Source organism: Caretta caretta, chromosome 10 (assembly GCF_965140235.1).
Source record: "Caretta caretta isolate rCarCar2 chromosome 10, rCarCar1.hap1, whole genome shotgun sequence".
NCBI classification, from domain to species: Eukaryota; Metazoa; Chordata; order Testudines; family Cheloniidae; genus Caretta; species Caretta caretta.
Genome location: NC_134215.1, coordinates 76,614,359 through 76,634,675, shown reverse-complemented (window position 1 = coordinate 76,634,675; position 20,317 = coordinate 76,614,359). Strand labels below are relative to the sequence as shown.

At 39.3% G+C, this 20,317-nt stretch overlaps 1 protein-coding gene across 2 annotated transcripts in view; it reads right to left on the bottom strand.

The window, feature by feature from the left end:
- The window catches only part of LRRC28 (leucine rich repeat containing 28), an 86,003-nt gene that overhangs the window by 16,966 nt on the left and 48,720 nt on the right, over nt 1-20,317 (bottom strand). For both annotated transcript variants that reach the window (XM_048867121.2, XM_048867123.2), the window contains 2 exons: nt 15,830-16,036; nt 2,958-3,060 (listed from right to left, as the gene is read on the bottom strand). In XM_048867121.2, coding sequence (XP_048723078.2) covers nt 2,958-3,060; nt 15,830-16,036 — 310 coding nt within the window. The remainder of the gene's footprint in view (nt 1-2,957; nt 3,061-15,829; nt 16,037-20,317) is intronic.

Below are 20,317 nucleotides of genomic sequence, written 5' to 3'. Positions count from 1 at the left end.
AAAAAGTGAAAACAAAAATTTTAAGTGCTGAGATAATCACATATATAAAGATGATATTTCAGCCAGCCTGACAGCAGAATTAACAGATTCATTACTTGAGCAATGTAATTTATATTTTATTTTCAGAGTCTTAGCTTGAAATTAGCAACAAGTCGTCAGTTTTCCTGTCCAGACAGTGACCATATAAAGCATTAAACAACCATATCTTCATTCCAGGTCTCTAATCCGTTTACCTGACCAGTAAAGACCTTACACCAGCCACTAATGCTTACTATTGCAAAGGACACAGAAATGCTTTAGCAGACAATTAGTATACCATTTAAACATCCATTCAGTACATTATCAACTCTATTTGAGCACGTTGTTCCTTATGCCGTTAACAGTTACCCTATAGAAGAGGAGATGAGAGTGCGACCAGCAAGTGGAATTTCTTTTGTGTTACATTTTTTCTCCGAAATAAGTGTATTTTAAGTTATATCAAGGATGTCTATAGAGTATGGAGAAGTGTCTTTTATCAGTATGTACAAGTCCAAACAGAGACCCTATTTTGCTTACTAAAGAAGAGTAGATTCTGTCACAAAATGATTTTACCTTTTAACATAAGGAATCTGAAAAAGTGTGCAGCTCCTGTTAATATAGCCTCTTTTTAGAAATAACCCTGACAGTGCAGCAATAGTTCTGTTCTTAATTTGCAAATATAAGTGCTATCTTTGTTTTGGCGGAAGGGACAGAAATTTATTCACAAAGATGAAATCTGGGCAGGGGGAAGCACTTTATCAAGTCAAATTGCTTGCTCAAAGACTGAGCACTTCTGTTATGACTGATATTGGGGAGGCAAGAAGATCAGCTGTACCCAAATGCAGCCCATATAGTGCTAAAATGTGGTCTGTGGCTGCCCTCTTTCTGTAATGGGGAGGACAAAGCTGATCAGCTGAATCGGTTTTTAATTGCTGGTGGTAATTTTTAAAAAATTATATTTTTTATTCATGTGTTAAAGAAAGTACAAGTACCACCACAGAGCACAATGTGGGTTTGTTTCCCCACATGCCTTACTGGAGTGCTATGAGGATAGTTAGCTCACGTCTATGCAATGCTTTGACTGCGTCCAGCCTTGTCTACAAGACTTATTAAATTTTCCATTGTAGCTACTACTGGTGTAGCTGCACCAGTGGCAGTAACAGTGGAAGTGTAGTCAAGGAACTATTGGATGCTGCCATTTTAGCCGTCTCATCTAGAGCTGCTGTATTCAATTGTGGTTAAAATGCCAAAGGCTAACATAAAATCTGATTAGGCTATGAAAATGAAGATATCGTAAATGAAGGAACACTAGCAGACATCTTTTAAAAGGGACAAAGTCAAATGAAAATCTGGTTTATGCAGACAGTTGTGAAATAAGATGACAAGTGATGCCACTCAAAAAATTAGCATACGGTTCGTTTTAGATACAAACATTTTAACAGATTAAAATGGAATATTAAAGATATAGTGAAAGGCAAAGATGGGGTTCAAAATGACTGAAAATAAACAAAACTGTTCAATCAAACCTGTTAGCACACTTTTAGGTACTACCACTAGTGTTTTCTCAAAAAAGAAGAGTGAATTAAAAGTAAAGAAAAACAATTTAACATCTTGTTTACAATTTATTCCGGTTTCTGATAAAGCAAAACAAACACTTAAAGTAGATATACAACCACGTCATTTATTGAAGGATAAGGTCAATAAAATTTTTGATCAGCACAGAGAGACCCCACCTGGCAACAGCAAATTGTGATACAACTGCAAAATACTTATACATCACAGGAACAAACAGGAATATGAGCTTTGGCTATCAGAAAAACCTTAAAAATTCTCAGATGTGTAATGGTTAACATACTTTAACAAGACATGGGCTATAAATGTGGAGTTTATAATTAGTGTAGGTATAGTTGAGAGGAATAGCACAGTGATTTTATAATTAGAAGATATTGGGGCATGTACTCCTCTCACCACTTTTGCCCCAGCATAACTACATTAATTTCAGTGGAGCTATTATTCCTGATTTAAGTCAGAGAAGAAACAGGCAAGTGTCCTGAAGAGCACACTTTCTCCTCACATCAAACTCACAAACATACAATAGGTTTCAGAGTAACAGCCGTGTTAGTCTGTATTCACGAAAAGAAAAGGAGTACTTGTGGCACCTTAGAGATTAACCAATTTATTTGAGCATAAGCTTTCGTGATGCATCCGATGAAGTGAGCTGTAGCTCACGAAAGCTTATGCTCAAATAGGTTAGTCTCTAAGGTACCACAAGTACTCCTTTTCTTTTTGCAAACATACGATAGAGCTTAGGGTATTTTTAAATATACATAAAAGTTGGATTGCAATTTGTAGAAAATTATTTAATCGCTTATTGAGTGCCAAGCACTATAAAGAGTTGCTACAGGGATGTTATGAGAGTATGAATAAGAGGAAAGCCCATGTGAAATTCTATTCAGATATGGTCCATTACAGGCAAAGGTTTGAGAATCCACTGACGAGTCAAGTGCTGCAATGTATGGGATGCAAACACTGTAAGAGATGTTTACTTATTAAAGATCATTGAAACATATTTTAAAAATACAGAATATACCTATTGGTCTTGATTTTGGAAAAGTATGTTTTAATGAAGCCTACATTTTGGGCCAATTTAAAACACAGTCTTCAGCTTCATGCCCTACATTATCAGTAAATGTTTCCTACAAATATCCACAAATGCTCTGGCTGTTGTGGCTTAGCACTGAAATATTAAAATGTTCAGCAAATTAATGCAGAAGATTACAAAAGTAATATAGAACAGGCAGCCAAAGTAATCCCTTCAAAGTAACATCAGTCCTGAATGAATAACCCAAAATAAAATTCAGTTGTATCACACAGGCATGTATTTATGAAGAGCGTTAGGAGATAAAGGTATGTAAGACATTAAGTTAATTCATGCTTACCCGCTGCAACCAATGACTTTATTATATAGATAAGAAGGGAGCCCTTTCAGGTGAATATTGTTATCCACATAAACATATTGCAGTTCTCGAGAACGACCTAAATCTGGGTTTTAGAAAACAAAAAGAGAAAGAGGAGAAAAATGAAGTAATGACAATTCCCAGCAGAAATAATTAAAATCAAAGTAAGTTGATTGGACTCCCTGTAAGTGAACATGAAATATTACGCTATGTCAGTTTAATTTAATTTGACTAAATGAAATCTGTGGAGAAAGTATTTTTAAAAAGACCCCAGTACACACTAAAGTTACTCTAAAAATACCTAACCCCTTTCTAACATTTCCGTAAATCCCATTATGAAGGGAATGTCACTGTGAGAATGAATTTACTAATTCTGTCAATTTGAAAAGGTAAAACGACTCTTGGGCTCACATCTATAGCTAACCTTTTAAAAACAGCAGGCCAAGTCCCATGCTAGTGTCAAGTGATGCAACTCCACTGAAGTCAGAGCTCCATCAATGTACAGAAACAGAATGGGACTGTTCAAGATAATATAATAATTTAATGAAATTCATTATAACTAATGCAAATTAGTGACCACCTCTGACTTTTCAGGTGTTTACGGACATAAGCTGTAGGGCAGCTAACAGACCAGGAATTGTGTAGTTCTGTACACACTGGGTTAAATTCAGCGCTGACTTACTATACACCCAGACAACCACATTGACATCACTCAAATTGCATGAGATGTAAGAGGGCAGATTTTGCATGAACGAAGCAGAGTTTTGGCCAGTGAAACAAAGTGGTTTGCATATTACACTAAAATTACAAAACAAAAAATTCAGATATTGACAGATGATTATTATATGATAGAAAGTGTACATATAGGTTTCCAACGAAGAAAAAGCAAAACATTTCCTATGACTATTAGTAAGCTGTCAATACACTTCAAGCATTGACTGTTACATCTTTTCATAAAAATAGTCAGGAGGCTGGCAGGACTGGCTGGTGAGGAATGTTTAGAAGAGCCAGACAAGTAGAGCATAGCTAATCAATAAGTAACAGGAGAGAGAGACGTTAAGAACCTACAAGCTTTTAAGAGTATGAACACCAAGCCTGGAGAGGTTCGATTTAGTTTGGGACGTAAGAGTCCGAGAAAGAGAAGTTAAAGGGAAAATTCAGGTTTCCAGGAAATAAAAAAATCCTGTCAGCAAGACACAGTCACTCGAGGAACAGTCTATTAAGGGAAAGTAGCGACTCATTAACCTGAGACATTTAAATCCAGACTGAACAAAGCACTAAAAAATGTAGTCTAAGAAACAGCCCTGAACTGGCTGAGAGACTGATTACTTTAGATGATCTAAGTGGTCTAGTCCATCTCTAACTTTGATGACTTTCCAAACATTAAGGGTATATTCAACTGCATATATTTCAATTCAATTAAAAACACAATCAGTTATTTTAGAAAGTTTAAGTAGTGAAAACATTTTAAAAAAAAACAAGCAACAGAAGGCTCCTATCTGACGGCCTAACCACTTGCAAAAACATTTCTGCAGAAAAGGCTGAAATGTATTACTAAACTGAATATGCCTGTATGCCTCCAACATATTAATCATGGGTTTAAGCAGTACAGACTTAAAAATTAAGGAAGGTAAAGAAGCATTTGGATTAAAATGCATGGAATGAGCTAAGTGAAAGCTACACTGTCCTAGACTAATTCTGACTTCCCATCTTCACCAACCAGAAATTATTTTGATTGGCATGAAAATATAAAAGGAAACCTCAGAGACTATGTACTTCTGCCCATTTCATGAACACAACTAAAACACAGATACCAGAATACAAAGTGTAAAAATTCCCTATTATGTCTCATTCTGCTAGATATGGTAGGAGCAATAAATTGTCTAAGATTTTTTGCCAGCCACTACTACTACAGGATGTTATATAAATGTGTAATGTTTTATTTATGCATAGGTCTCTGGCCATCATTCAACTCTGATGAATCACAAGCTAACATTTTACTCATTTCTACTACAGCTTTCCTGATCCCACAAGGTGTTGAGTGTAGTCAGCTCCCGTTGACTTTAAAGAGAATCAAAGACACTAGGAACCTTGCAGGATTGCAGCCCAAAAGGTCTGTGCAAAGAAGATCAACCTACTACAGACACAATCAAACATCATGGGAAAAAAGATGGGGTGGGGAAAAAAGGTGTCCTAAAATTCAACAAGGAAACGAAGATACAGTTTAATCTGAAAACGTAATCTCTCTGTATGTAGTTATGAATCAGGCCTTATAAGAGAGGACAGTGTTAAGGTTTCTAGATCTTTAAAAAAAATCCTCTCACTTTGTAAGAGTCAATTTGACTGTTCCTGAGTGGTATTTTTAAAAAGCAGCTTAAAAGAAAGTAGTTATCCTTCAAGTAAGAGTACATTCAAATATACAAAATATGGGCTAGGTGGTGGTCTATTGACAGCACAGTGCTGTTGAGATTGGGCTGCCCCTTTGCAGGCCAGCTGCAAATGAAAACACTGCAAGGAACGCACAAACATCTGAAATACAGATAGGGGGAGAAAAAATGGTAAGGGAGCATCTCAAACTGCCAAAGCAGGCCCACTAAACGACTGTTGAAGGGCTCCAAGTGGTGTCTTGTTATGTCTTTCTCAGCAAGGAAGAAGGGTCATTTGAAGGCTGAACCATTAGTGCTGGTGCTAGAAGGAAACCTATCAGATTCCCTTTGTGGAGTAAAAATGTCAGAGTGATTTGATTTAATATATTACTTTTACAAAGGGCCTGAGCCTGCACCATTCTACACTATGGGAATTTTGCCTTAAGCTGGACCATAATAGCGCTCTCAATATACTTCCTTTGAAACGATGTACTTGACTTTCACAGGGCACTTTCTGTCCTGAAGAAATTTCTGCTTGGAAAGTTATGAGAAACACACAAATCCCTCTGCAGTATACAACAATCTCCACTTCCTCTCCTGAAATGATGCGTGGTGCTGGTGTGTATTGCTAAAGAGCTAACACCTCAAATGGCTGTTAGCATTAGTTCAGCGTAGGTTGGCTACATATAGTTTGTTAAAGGTTTTAGGATCCTTCTCCATGAAACAATATAAATGTAGTGTGACAAAGTTCCTCCTCTGCCTTGGTGGGTCCTGCACTTATTGGCAGATTTTCTCGCCTCAGAGGTTCACGGCAGCCCTCAGTTTGGCCACTTTCGTGGCTCAAATCTGCTGTTCACTCAGTTAGTCTCATCACTGGCCAGCATGGGGAAAGGAAGAAGAACAATCCCCACAGTCTCTGCTGATCCACCTAGTGGGTCGGGGAACAGGTCAGAGACCTTCCCCTCTGGTGGAACCCACCGTCCAGTTCAACTCCTCTTGTATCAAGTAGGGAGTTGGGGGGAGGAGGGGAACCGGGCCCGCCCCCTGCTCCGGGTTCCAGCCCAGGGCCCTGTGGATTGCAGCTGTCTACAGTGGCTCCTGTAACAGGTGCGTGACAGCTACAACTCCCTGGGCTACTTCCCCATGGCCTCCTCCCAACACCTTCTTTATTCTCACCACAGGACTTTCCTCCTGGCGTCTGATAATGCTTGTACTCCTCAGTCGTCCAACAGTCCGCGTTCTCACTCTCAGCTCCTAGCGCCTCTTGCTCCCAGCTCCTTACACTCGCACCACAAACTGAAGTGAGCTTGTTTTTAAACCCAGGTGCCCTGATTAGCCTTAACTGATTCTAGCAGCTTCTTGATTAGAACACCTGCAGCCAATCAGCCTGTCTGCCTTAATTGTTTCCAGAAAGTTCCTGATTGTTCTGGAACCTTCCCTGCTACCTTACCAATGGAAAAGGGACATACTTAACCTGGGGCTAATCTATCTGCCTTCTATCACTCTCCTGTAGCCATCTGGCCCGACCCGGTCACAGTAGGGTACAGTGTAAAATATTACAGCACTAGCACAGAGGCATCCAATAAAATATAAGCACACAGCACTGACTGCAACACATTGAAAAGCTGAAAAAATGTAGTCATGTTGCAGAATCCAGTTATACCAATGAGCACAGAAAACTGGGGGCTGCTGGGTGACTTGAATGTGTTACTGTTTTATCCTACTGGTCTTGGGGAGAAGGGAAGAAAATTCAAAAGGTTCTTGTTTTTAATTTAGTTATATATAGACATATATAGGATGAAAATCAGGTTATGGTCTTTTAAAAAATACATTCTCTGGAGCTGCTGTTTTAAGCAACAAGCCTAAAAAGGAGCTGTGCTTCATTTCTCCCCTCTGTTTGGATGTTGCATTTAGACTGTAAGCTGTTTGAGACAGGGACTTCCCACGTGACTGAAGTACTTTTGGGTGCTACATAAACATCTCCATCTCAGTTTGGGCAAAACTCCTCAACTTTAAGCTCCCAAATCCCACAACAGTGCATGAGTTTACATATTTCATGTTCAAATGAAACTTATTACATTAATAACCATGCATCTCCTTCCAACCTCCAAAGATAAAAAAAAGTGTCAAACACCACCACAAACAAGTTTATTTTAGTAGTTACCAGTTTAAAAAGCTCTTTCTACACCATCCCCATTAGTTTTTATGTATTATACCAGGAAATAAATATTGTTAAAAGCTTTTTGATAAACACACTTCTTTTGAACTCTATAAAATAAAGAAGCTGTCCATCTATGGAAAGGCTAAGCCACAAAGAAAGTTTTCATGTGGCTTTTGCTAGCACTGCACTGTGTCTAAAACATTTCCACTTTCCTCCTTCCAGACTCTCAGATCAAAGACCTTTCTTCTAGAAGTGACCCAATACTACAAGTCCTGAACAACCCCCAATTCTATTTTTATTTATTTATTTATTTTATTTAACCTCAAGGCCCTGGCATATGCATTCCACATGGCTGAAGACCAAACAAAAGCTCATGTGTCTGCACTGATGCTCTTTTAACCATATTGTGAAAGCAGGCATGCTGTAAAAGCATCTACTGTGGTAGAAGACCTTTGTTGACTGTACACTGATAAATTACTAGACCCATTTGCTTAAAGAAAAGCACATATAGACCCTCAAAAAAGTGATACAACACTGAGATTTTACTGTCATAATATCCAGCCACTGTCACCAAACTCTAGACAGAATGGTCCATAATTACTTTATTTAAATCATTTTATCAATCATGACAAATTGTTTTAATTGCAACAACAAAAAGCCAGACTCCAGTTTCTTTCAATAGAATTTTTGTTTTCAGAAGTTGTAGCATTTGCATTCGATACTTGGAGAATTTTTAAATCCTGTTCACCTTCTTCAAAACACAGAGTAACCTGTAATATATAGCTCAGTAGTTTCATCTTCAATTCTAGAACAGAATTCCTAAAGCCGTTTACTGGACCAGAATGGAAAAACCACATGGTCTACAAAGACAAGCAAAAGGAAGGTGCAGAGCTTGGGCACGATACATAGGGTTACACAGCTGGACTCAGAAATACATTTCAGCATATTTTTAGAAAGTTGTCAAGGATGCGCAGAGCATTGTATGGGTACTCTTTTATTGCTTAGTATAAATCTAAATAGTGTACCTTTTATATCAGTCCTCGGAAAACCTACCAATTTAAGAGTTATATTGGCATATGCAGGTATTTAAGTCTCCATTGCAAGACCAACTAAGTAATCTTGTTTTTGTTCAACTATCTGTTCAGACATCTGCTTGAAAAGTTGGGAGTGGCATGGTATATTTATATTTGGTGAATCTATTTAGCAAATAATATACTAATTCTGCATGGACACAAACTTAAGAATGGTGAATTTTAAAACCAAAAGAGAAAATACACAACAGGACTCGCTTATACAGTATCTCTATCCTGCATTACAACACAACCACAGGACTATTACTGGGGTACATCCGGGAATGTCAGCCTATGAGTAAGCAGGTGTAGGTTTTCCTCAGACCGAACAGGGATTTTGCAAGCAGTCACAGTGGACATGTCTACACTAGCGTTAAGGAAAAGTTAGCAGATGTGACTCCATTTTGGTTTGGGGCCCACCATTGTCTAAAAGCAAGCACATCATGCACCAGGAGGAGTGTTCCTTAGATACTGCATTCCTGTGAAAATCCTCCTCCTTGTCTCCAGCCTGCCTTGACTCCCAGTATCTGTTTTTTGTCTGTACCTAAATCCCTATCTCCTGGCCTTTGATGTGAGGCCTCCCATCCTGATAATAAAAGTTACTGATGCATGGCTTTAGGACCATGCTGTGTAATTAACATACTGGTTTAGCACGAGGAATGCACCAAGCAAGGATAGATGGTAGATAAGAAAAGGGTTTGTTTATTGGCTAAGGTTTCTGATGCACGAGGGCAACATGCTTTGCTAAAAAGTATATAAACTTTGTATAATCTGTATTCGGGGCCCCTTCCTGGCTAGCAGAGGGGCACCACGCTTGAGCGTAATAAACTTAGTGTTTTTTGGGAACTCTGCAGTTGTGGACTTTGTTTATGTGCCTCAGCCTAGATTCGAACTGTGCGTGACCTATCAGGTATAATTCGCAGCATTTGTGTGCGTGACCTATCAGGTGTAATTCGTAGCAGTTATGTGCGTGTCCTATCAGGTGTAATTCGTAGCATTTGTGTGCGTGTCCTATCAGGTGTAATTCGTAGCAGTTGTGTGCGTGTCCTCTCAGGTGTAATTCGTAGCATTTGTGTGCGTGTCCTCTCAGGTATAATTCGGAACACTAGGAAAGGCTGACAACACCTGCACTGTCTACATCAATTGCAAATCATTAGTTAAAATGTGGTAACATTTTAAAAACACGATAATTTCTCCCAGATGCATGCTTTTTTACTAGGCATGTCTGACAATGAACAACTTGCCTCCTTCTCTAGTCAGTATAGATCAACCAGTAGTCAGAAAGTAGCACATTAAGGGTATGTCTACACTATCCGCTGGATCGGTGGGCAGCAATCGATCCAGCAGGGGTCAATTTATTGCGTCCAGTCTAGACGCGATAAATCAATCCCCAAGCGCACTCCCGTCGACTCCTGTACTCCACCACTGCAAGAGGCGCAGGCAGAGTCGACCGGGAAGCAGCAGTCTACTCACTACAGTGAAAACACCATGGTAAGTCGATCTAAGTACATCAACTTCAGCTACGTTATTCACATAGCTAAAGTTGCATAACTTAGATCGATTCCCCTCCCAGCAGTGTAGACCAGGGCTGAACCTTGAAATTAGAAGTTCTACAAAGTGTTAGGGAATCAAACCACAGTTGGTTGAGTAGAGAAGATGAGGAGGATTTATCTGTAATCTGACAAATGAAAAGCCACATTCTAAGAACGTAATTTGTTGGGGAAAAGTCAATAGGGTTTTTGTAGAGGGAAATCATGCCTCACGAATCTACTAGAATTCTTTGAGTGGGTCAACAAGCATGTGGAAAAGGGGGATCCAGTGGATATAGTGTACTTAAGATTTTCAGAAAGCCTTTGACAAGGTCCCTCACCAAAACCTCTTAAGCAAAGTAAGCTGTCACGGGATAAGAGGGAAGGTCCTCTCAGGGATTGGTAACTGGTTAAAACATAGGAAACAAAGGGTAGGAATAAATGGTTAGTTTTCAGAATGGAGAGAGGTAAATAGTCCCAAGGGTCTATACTGGGACCAGTCCTATTCAACATATTCATAAATGATCTGAAAAAAGGAGTAAACAGTGAGGTGGCAAAATTTGCAGACGATACAAAACTACTCTTCAATTATTTAGATAATGGTATAGAGCGTATACTTATAAAGTTTGCGGACGATACCAAGCTGGGAGGGATTGCAAGTGCTTTAGATGATAAGATTAAAATTCAAAATGATCTGAACTGGAGAAATGGTCTGAAGTAAATAGGATGAAATTCAATAAGGACAAATGCAAAGTAGTTCATTTAGGAAGGAATAATCCGTTGCACACATACAAAACGGGAAATGACTGCACAGGAAAGAGTACTGAGGAAAGGAATCTGGGGGTCATAGTGGACCATAAGCTAACTATGAGTCAACAGTGTAACACTGTTGCAAAAAAAGCAAACATCCTTCTGAGATGTATTAGTAGGAGTGTTGTAAGCAAGACACGGTAAGTAATTCTTCCACTCTACTCTGTGCTGATTAGGCCTCAACTAGAGTATTGTGTCCAGTTCTGGGCGCCACATTTCAGGAAAGATGTGGACAAATTGGAGAAAGTCCAGAGAAGAGTAACAAAAATTATTAAAGGTCTAGAAAACATGACCTATGAGTGAAGATTGAAAAAAATTGAGTTTGTTTAGTTTAGAGAAGAGAAGACTGAGGGAGGACATAACAGGGTTCAAGTACATAAAAGGTTGTTACAAGGAGAAGGAAGAAAAATTGTTCTTCTTAATCTCTGAGGATAGGACAAGAAGCAATGGGCTTAAATTGCAGCAAGGGAGGTTTAGGTTGAACATTAGGAAAAAATTCCTAACTGTCGGGGTGGTTAAGCACTGGAATAAATTGCCAAGGGAGGTTGCGGAATCTCCATCATTGGAGATTTTTAAGAGCAGGTTAGACAAACACCTGTCAGGAATGGTCTAGATCAGAGGTGGGCAAACTACGGCCTGCAGGCCACATCGGGCCCGTGGGACCATCCTGCCCAGCCCTTGAGCTCCTGACTGGGGAGGCTAGTCCCCAACCCCTCCCCTGTTGTCCCCCACTCCCCTGCAGCTATGCCGCCGCGCAGGCAGCGAGCGTAACAGGGTGGCCGCGGTGCATGCGGCGGTGGGGGGGTAGGGTAGAGGGTTCTGGGGGGCAGTCAGGAGACAGGGAGCGGTTGGATGGGGCGGAGGTTCTGGGTCAGGGAGGTTGAATAGGGTGTGGGAGTCCCGGGGGCCTGTCAGGAGGTGGAGGGTGGTGCTGGATAGGGGCTGGGGGGCAGTCAGGAGACAGGGAGCAGAGGGGGTTGGGTAGGGGGTGGGATAACGGGGGGGGGTTGGAGCGGGGGTCCCGGGAGGGCGCGGTCAGGGGACAAGGAGCAGGGGGGTTGGATGGGTCGGGAGGTCTTAGGGGGGCAGTCAGGGAGTGGATAGGGGGTGGGGGCCAGGCTGCTTGAGGGGCACAGACTTCCCTACCCGGCCCTCCATACAGTTTCACACCCCGATGTGGCCCTCGGGCCAAAAAGTTTGCCCACCCCTAGTCTAGATAATACTTAGTCCTGCCATGAGTGTAGGGGACTGGACTAGATGACCTCTCAAGGTCCCTTCCAGTCCTATGATTCTACTCAAGATATTCCAGTCCCAAGCAGACTACGAAGAGCTACAAAAGGATCTCTCAAAACTGGGTGACTTGGAAACAAAATGGCAGATGAAATTCAATGTTGATAATGCAAAGTAATGCACATTGGAAAACATAATCCCAACTATACATATAAAATGATGGGGTCTAAATTAGCTATTACCACTCAAGAAAGAGTGGTAATTGCGGATAGTTCTCTGAAAACATTTACTCAATGTGCAGCTGCAGTAGTCAAAAAAACGAACAGAATGTTGGGAATAATTAAGAAAGGGATAGATAATAAGACAGAAAACATCATATTGCCTCTATATAAATCCATGGTATGCCCACATCTTGAATACTACGTGCAGATGTGGTCACCCCATCTCAAAAAAGATATATTGGAATTGGAAAAGATTCAGAAAAGGGCAACAAAAATGATCAGTGGTATGGAACGGCTGCCATATGAGGAGAGATTAATAAGACTGGGACTTTTCATCTTGGAAAAGAGATGACTAAGGGGGGATTATGATACAGGTCTATAAAATCATGACTGGTGTGGAGAAAGTAAATAAGGAAGCGTTATTTATTCCTTCTCATAACACAAGAACTAGGGGTCACCAAATGAAATTAATAGGCAGCAGGTTTAAAACAAACAAAAAAGTATTTTTTCCACACAATGCACAGTCAACCTGTGGAACTCCTTGCTAGAGGATATTATGAAGGCCAAGATTGTAACAGAGTTCAAAAAAGAACTAGATAAGTTCATGGAGGGTAGGTCCATCAATGACTATTAGTCTGGATGGGCAGGGATGGTTTCCCTAGCTTCTGTTTGCCAGAAGCTGGGAATGGATCACTTGATTACCAGTTCTGTTCATTTCCTCTGGGGCATCTGGCATTAGCCACCGTCAGAAGACAGGATACTGAGCTACACTGACCTTTGGTCTGACCCAATATGGCAGTTCTTACGTTCTAAGAATCAAAATGAGTATCACTGATCACGACTAACTCCACATGCTGAGATTATTACCAGGCCTTTACATGCTGTCTACTATGTGGTGTCCCAACAAAAACAAAAGGACAGATGGTTCAAGTAGTCTAAACTAAGCAGGTCAAAGATGACAGAGAAAATAAATTTTATTTCTATAATTTAAGTAGCTTATACCACTCAGTTTTAATTAAGGAAATCTTAAAATCAGGTATTTTTTAAACATTCATATAAAAGGATGCTTAGTAACACCCACTGTATATTGTCCAGTTGTGAAATGATTAAAGATGCAGATTTTATGCTGTATCTAAATTTTTAAGAGTATATAATTCAAAATGTCCGCCGGTTATGCAGCACTGGCTACCTTATATAAAAATCCATAAGGAAAGGGTTTAAGGAAAGAGAATTACGGGCCTTTATTCATGATTTCAAGTTGTGCAAGTAACTCATGCTAGAGTCAAACTCTGAGGAGTCTGGGTATTCAGCATCATGAAATGCCCATGCAGGTCAACAGTCACCATTCAGGTTTCCATACAAATGTTATGTTGAGACCTTACTTTTAAAATGTATTAATCATTCCCTTTCGCTTTCATGTATTTCTGAGGCACTTATATCCACACCATGTTCGATAAGCACCATGTTCGATGTCATAAAATGTGCAACTGAAGTAGGCTGCAAGGATGCACGCAGAACACAGCCACCAGATATGAGAGCTGAAAAAAAACCAAAACAAAAAACAAACACCAAACACGCCCCCCCCCAAATTGTGCCTGTAAACTTGAAATATTTCAACAAGCATGTAGTATACTGACACACATATGGAAGTTTTTCCTAAAATGGCAGAAATAATTTTTTTGTTTTCAGTGATGCAATCCTCTTTTCCACTGTATTTCACCACATCTTCACCATTTGGAAATCTTCTGATTCTTTAGGATGGAATTAAACATTTCTATTTATTCTGTGCTGCTTTTTCCTCTTAACTCCAGGATTTAGTATTCAATTCCACATGCACAGATAGCAAATTATCTCCAAATGTTCCACAGTGAGTTCCTGTTGTTAAGAATTACTGAGCAAGGTCAACTGACAGTCTTTGATGTTTCCCATTATTTTAAAGGTTCCTTTTAAAACAGACTATGTTTTGAATTTGAGCTTAAATATAAAGCAAAAGCAAGGTGTGTCATTTTCTAAGGGGCTTACTTCCTTCTTTTTAACTAAAGAAACAAACATTATACAGATCTGTGGCTGATCCAAGGTATTGCTTTCTCACAGATAAAGCATTAAACAAATAAGGAAAATATCTGAATTTAAAAGGTACACAATTTGACCCCAGTAGGGTTCCACATTTCAACTTAAACAGCATTTTGTTTCTCCAAAGCTTAAAAACAAAACAAAAAAAAATCTCACCTCTCTCTTTTCTGAAGAAGTTCTTATAGAAGGAGGAATATTTGGTTGATGGAAGAGTTATTTTGCTTGTTAGTTAGCACAGCAGGATTTGACTGATGTATCATAGGGTTTATTTTCTTTGACTCATAATGCCATGTGGTCGACAGGGTATTTCTACACCATTCCTATGACATCTCTATTTCAGAGACGTGGTGTCCCTGAATATAATACTTATCAAGCTGTAATGCTGAAAAGAGCTCCTTAAAACTCCAAGAATACATACCTTTCCATAGTCTAAATAGTCAGTGCCATGTATCTTCAATCTGTATCATGTAACTCATTGAGAAACAATCATCACTTTTAGCAACCTCAGTTTTTATTAATTTTTTAGTGTGGGTTAACGTAACTGTATTCACACACAGTGGACCAAGTCTGATTGCTTTTTTCTTGTTTCCAGAGACCAAACTTGAAACACATGAAAAAGCAGCACTAGCATGTGCTCATTTCTAGCAGAGATGGGCCCTTACAGAGCCCACTAAAAGTAAAAATAATCTACACAGGGGAGAATGAGACTGTCTGCAGAGACCTTTGTCAGGCAGCATGTCTGCATGAACGTATAGACCACTCCCCATAACACGAGGCCACACACCTGTAGTTTCGCCTCCTTGGCTCCTGCAGCTATCCTGGTGGGTCCCCATGTACAACATCATCAAAATAGATGCTACACTGGGGACACATTAAAATTTAGGATATGTAGATATGTAATACTGACATTTCTTGATATGTAGATATGCAGTGCTGACATTTCTAGTGCTATGAAGCTTTTACAGTTACTGGGTTTTCATGGCAAGTTTAAACCTCTAAATGAGGATTCAGTGGTAATTTTAGATCTAGCTGTTAGAGATAAGCCATTACAAAAAGGAATGGGATTCAGATCGCCCCATACTACATTTATGCATGAGACTAGTTTAGTCTATAAAGTGTTCTTCTGCTTTGTAAGTCAGCTAAAATATAACAAGCTGAACTGCTCTGTCCTAACATTTTGAACAGGCATGAAACCACAATCTTAAGACAGTTAATTTGTTTTTCCATGTACTAACAAGTTTCCCAAGAATCAGATCACTGTGTTAGCTTCCATAATTCAGAGGTTGTGCATAAAACATCATGGATCAAAAGCACTACTTGTTAGAATGAGGCTTTTACAATGCTTGTTTTCTTTTCTATCTTCCCCCTGCTGTCTAAGGAAGGCAGTCACTCACCAAGTGGCAGAAATGCAAGACAGTTTCCAGCCATGGACAGCTCGTTGAGGCTAGGGAGTTGGCAGAGGTGGCGGGGGACACACCACAAATAATTCCCATCAGCACTCAGGTACTGCAGGGAAAGGCACATATGTAGCCTTTCAGGTAAAGCTATCAAACGATTGGTTGAAATGTCCAAGGTCTGCAGCTCCCTCAGGTCTCCAACTTCTACAATCAAAACATCAAATATTCAGACATGGCATTAATCACTGTATTTCCACAACAATAGGACAAAAAGTACAATCTGAAATACAGCTCACAGAAAAACTTTAGATATTTAAATGAACATGGCAGCCTCTATTTAATTTGTTAGCCAACTCCATCCTTCTGCCAGGCCAGCATCCCTAAACCACCACTAGTCTTCTACCACTCCTTGGTTTCTTCACCAATACCAGAATTTGACAACTATCATTTACTGCAAATTCCCTCCAAAATGTATTTGTAACAACTTAATAATATATCATTAACAATTGTTTAAACATTAAGATATCATCACATTTTATGTTTGCACAAGATAAGGGTAAGGCAAACTGGAGTCATCTAAACCTATTTAGAAAAAACAGCCCTCCAAACCACTTAATTTGTAACTGAAGTTCTATACAGACTTCTCTGGATTTTATATTAAAAATATGGTCCAAGCTACACAATTTTAAGTAATTAAATTTCACTGAATTGTAATTACAAAACTACAAATGTTCAGCAAAGTTTTGGAGATTGACTTTGATGTTACTATGAATGATAAATTCTGGGAGAATAGGTTTTCCTATTATTTCAAGTGTATTCAGATCTGCTGCATTCACATAGTTCCCTTTTTCTTGCTAAAATAACTGTATGGAAACCAATTAAAAACAAATAAAGCAGGTTTAAGCTCATCAGTTGTCATGTTTTGGTATTGCCAAGAGCACCATGCTACATATCTGTGCGTTATGATATAAGAACTCTGGCTCAGAACTGAGCCCTTCATTTCTTTTACTTTGAAATTCCCTGGTTACCATTTTCCCCTCAAATCCTTATCTTGGGGAGCAGGTACCAGCTGGGCAACATGTTTAAATATATGGAAAAAAAAGTTTGTGTAAGGTAAATTTAAATAAGAAAGATATCAAATTTCATATATCTGGTTAAATATGGTAATCAATATGAAAAAACTGCAGCCACCAGACATCAAACACTTCATATTTACACACAAAAAACTGTCTATTACTTTCATCATTATGTGCTTGAAAGTAAAACTCAATTAATGTAGTTATCTGTAGGTTTGCATGCGCACACATACAAAAACAATGTGATCCCATTTTCTGACTTTTTATGCTGAGTTATGAATTTTTTTAAAATGTGTATTTTTGTTTTCCCCATTAATTTTATGCATAATTACCTATGGATACTATGGACATAAGCACATAATGCATTTTACATTATTTTTTACAACAATATAGAAATTGTAGTTTGCGTAAGTATCTCTGAAAAAATACAGCAGAATTTTACTATATGAATACTTATACTAGTAGGCAGTCATCTGTATTTTCTTGTGGAACTGCCTTTGTTACTATAAATATAGGTATAAACAAATGATTGGACCAAAACCAAAATCAGGACAGTGAGTGGAAATTATGAATTCATAAAATAAAATACATAGTTGTAATGCTGTTAGTGAAAATGTTACATATGAATATAAGTTAATATGAACTTTTGTAACATCTGATGATAAAACACTGAATGCATCCGATGAAGTGAGCTGTAGCTCACGAAAGCTTATGCTCAAATAAATTTGTTAGTCTCTAAGGTGCCACAAGTACTCCTTTTCTTTTTGCGAATACAGACTAACACGGCGGCTACTCTAAAACACTGATAGTCTCCTTAAACAGATTCTCCCACCGTTTTCACTTATGTTGGGTTTCATACACATATGTACATAACGTTTCAAGTAACTCTACCAAATATCAACACCAAATGTGCTTAAAAAGAACTACTGGTCATTAGCACTCTTTGTTCTGCAGCCTGGAAGGGCTAGGCTAGACTGGGAAAACAGACTGTGTTTAATAATCTGCTAATACATGTTAACTAACATGTTTTACAGTGCAATCTATCTCCCAAGTCTAGACATGCCTTTACTCACTTTTCTGAATGCACAGTTTGTAAATACAAGTTTATAATTACTTCTATTTAAAAAAAAACTTTAACTTGAAGAATGTTGCAAACATTTGCACACTGAAGATTTCAAGAACTCTTTATTTTATGTTTCAAATAATGTTCCATAATTGTTTTTGTGGGTAGCAAACATTCTTAACAAAATCTGCAACCCATTTTCACACAAGTAGAATCATTGACTCCAACAGGACTGTTTCTGGGATTAGGATTTGCAGGATTGGTACCCAACTTTCTATTCTGGGAACACTGATGGTGAGATACACATTAAGAAGCAGATTAAAGAGACTGATTGGGGGAGGGGGAAATAACCCTGTTAATTTATATAATTCTTTTCATCCAAAGATTCCAATTAGGTTAGTCATGCCTGACTAACCTAATTGCTTTCTATGAGGAGATAACTGGCTCTGTGGATGAGGGGAAAGCAGTGGACGTGTTATTCCTTGACTTTAGCAAAGCTTATATCTCCCACAGTATTCTTGCCAGCAAGTTAATGTAGTATGGGCTGGATGAATGGATTATAAGGTGGATAGAAAGCTGGCTAGATCATCGGGCTCAACAGGTAGTGATCAATGGGTCCATGTCTAGTTGGCAGCCAGTATCAAGCAGAATGCCCCAAGGGTCGGTCCTGGGGCCTGTTTTGTTCAATATCTTCACAAATGATCTGGAGGATGGCGTGGATTTCACCCTCAGCAAGTTCACAGATGACATTAAACTGGGCGGAGTGGTAGATATGTTGGAGGATAGGGATAGGATACAGAGGGACCTAGACAAATTAGAGGATTGGGCCAAAAGAAATCTGATGAGGTTCAACAAGGACAAGTGCAGAGTCCTGCACTTAGGACGGAAGAATCCTATGCGCTGCTACAGACTAGGGACCGAGTGGCGAGGCAGCACTTCGGCAGAAAAGGACCTAAGGGTTACAGTGGCTGAGAAGCTGGATATGAGTCAACAGTGTGCCCTTGTTGCCAAGAAGGCTAATGGCATTTTGGGCTGTATAAGTAGGAACATTGCCAGCGGATCGAGGGACGTGATCATTCCCCTCTATTCGGCATTGGTGAGGCCTCATCTGGAGTAGTGTGTCCAGTCCGGGGCCCTACACTATGAGAAGGATGTGGAAAAATTGGAAAGAGTCCAGTGGAGGGCAACAAAAATGATTAGGGGGCTAGACCACATGATTTATGAGGCAAGGATGAGGGAACTGGGATTATTTAGTCTGCAGAAGAGAAGAATGAGGCAGGATTTGATAGGTGCTTTCAGCTACCTGAATTGGGGTTCCAAAAAGAGGATAGAGCTAGACTGTTCTCAGTGGTAGCAGATGACAGAACACTGAGTAATGGTCTCAAGTTGCAGTGGGGAAGGTTTAGGTTGGATATTAGGAAAAACTTTTTCACTAGGAAGGTGGTCAAGCACTGGAATGGGTTACCTAGGGAGGTGGTGGAATCTCCTTCCTTTGAGGTTAAGGTCAGGTTTGACAAAGCCCTGGCTGGGATGATTTAGTTGGGGATTGGTCCTACTTTGAGCAGGGGGTTGGACTAGATTACCTCCTGAGGTCCCTTCCAACCCTGATATTCTATGATGATTCTATGAAAGCATGCCATAATCTTTCCAGACTATAGGTCTGATCCTTTAGGGTCTTGATTGCTTCCATGAAAGGTGATCAGTGCCGTCAACTCTTATGGCAAGAAGTACTCAGCCCCTTGCAGAACTGGGTTTTGTGCACAGAGAGATTACTTCACCCACTTCTGAATGCAGTCATCTCTGCCATGAAGATGGCAGACAGGTTTTTTTCAGGATTAAATACAACTATGGCGAAAGGGGATTAAAAGAAATAAAATAAAAACTACTGCTCTGTCACAGAGTTTTTTGAAATTACAATCAAAGTAGTACTATTTCTGTTAAATAAGAATCCGTTGTGTCCTTATACTCCCTCTGCAGCAGCAGCAGCTAGAAAATTAACTATTCCCAGAGCTCTGCTGGCATTTTCTATGATGCTTGGACCTTAGCAAGTAAACAAAAAAACCTATGTTAATTTCAAGCTCTGTTAGACACAATGGGGAAGAAAGGAGGGAGAAATCAAATAGGTAAAAAGACAAACCGGTAAAGAAAAATGCCATTTTCAAGATTCTAAGAGGGTACTTAAACAAGAGAAAAGTAAAAAGTTGTAATAAAAGTTATATTGGGCTTTGTGTTTTTCAAATTGTTCTGTGACAATATTAAATTTAAAATACATGTTAAACCTTAAAGATTAAGAGAAAAACAGTCTATATTCCCCTCCCTGTGAAAACAATTCTACAGTTATGTGTA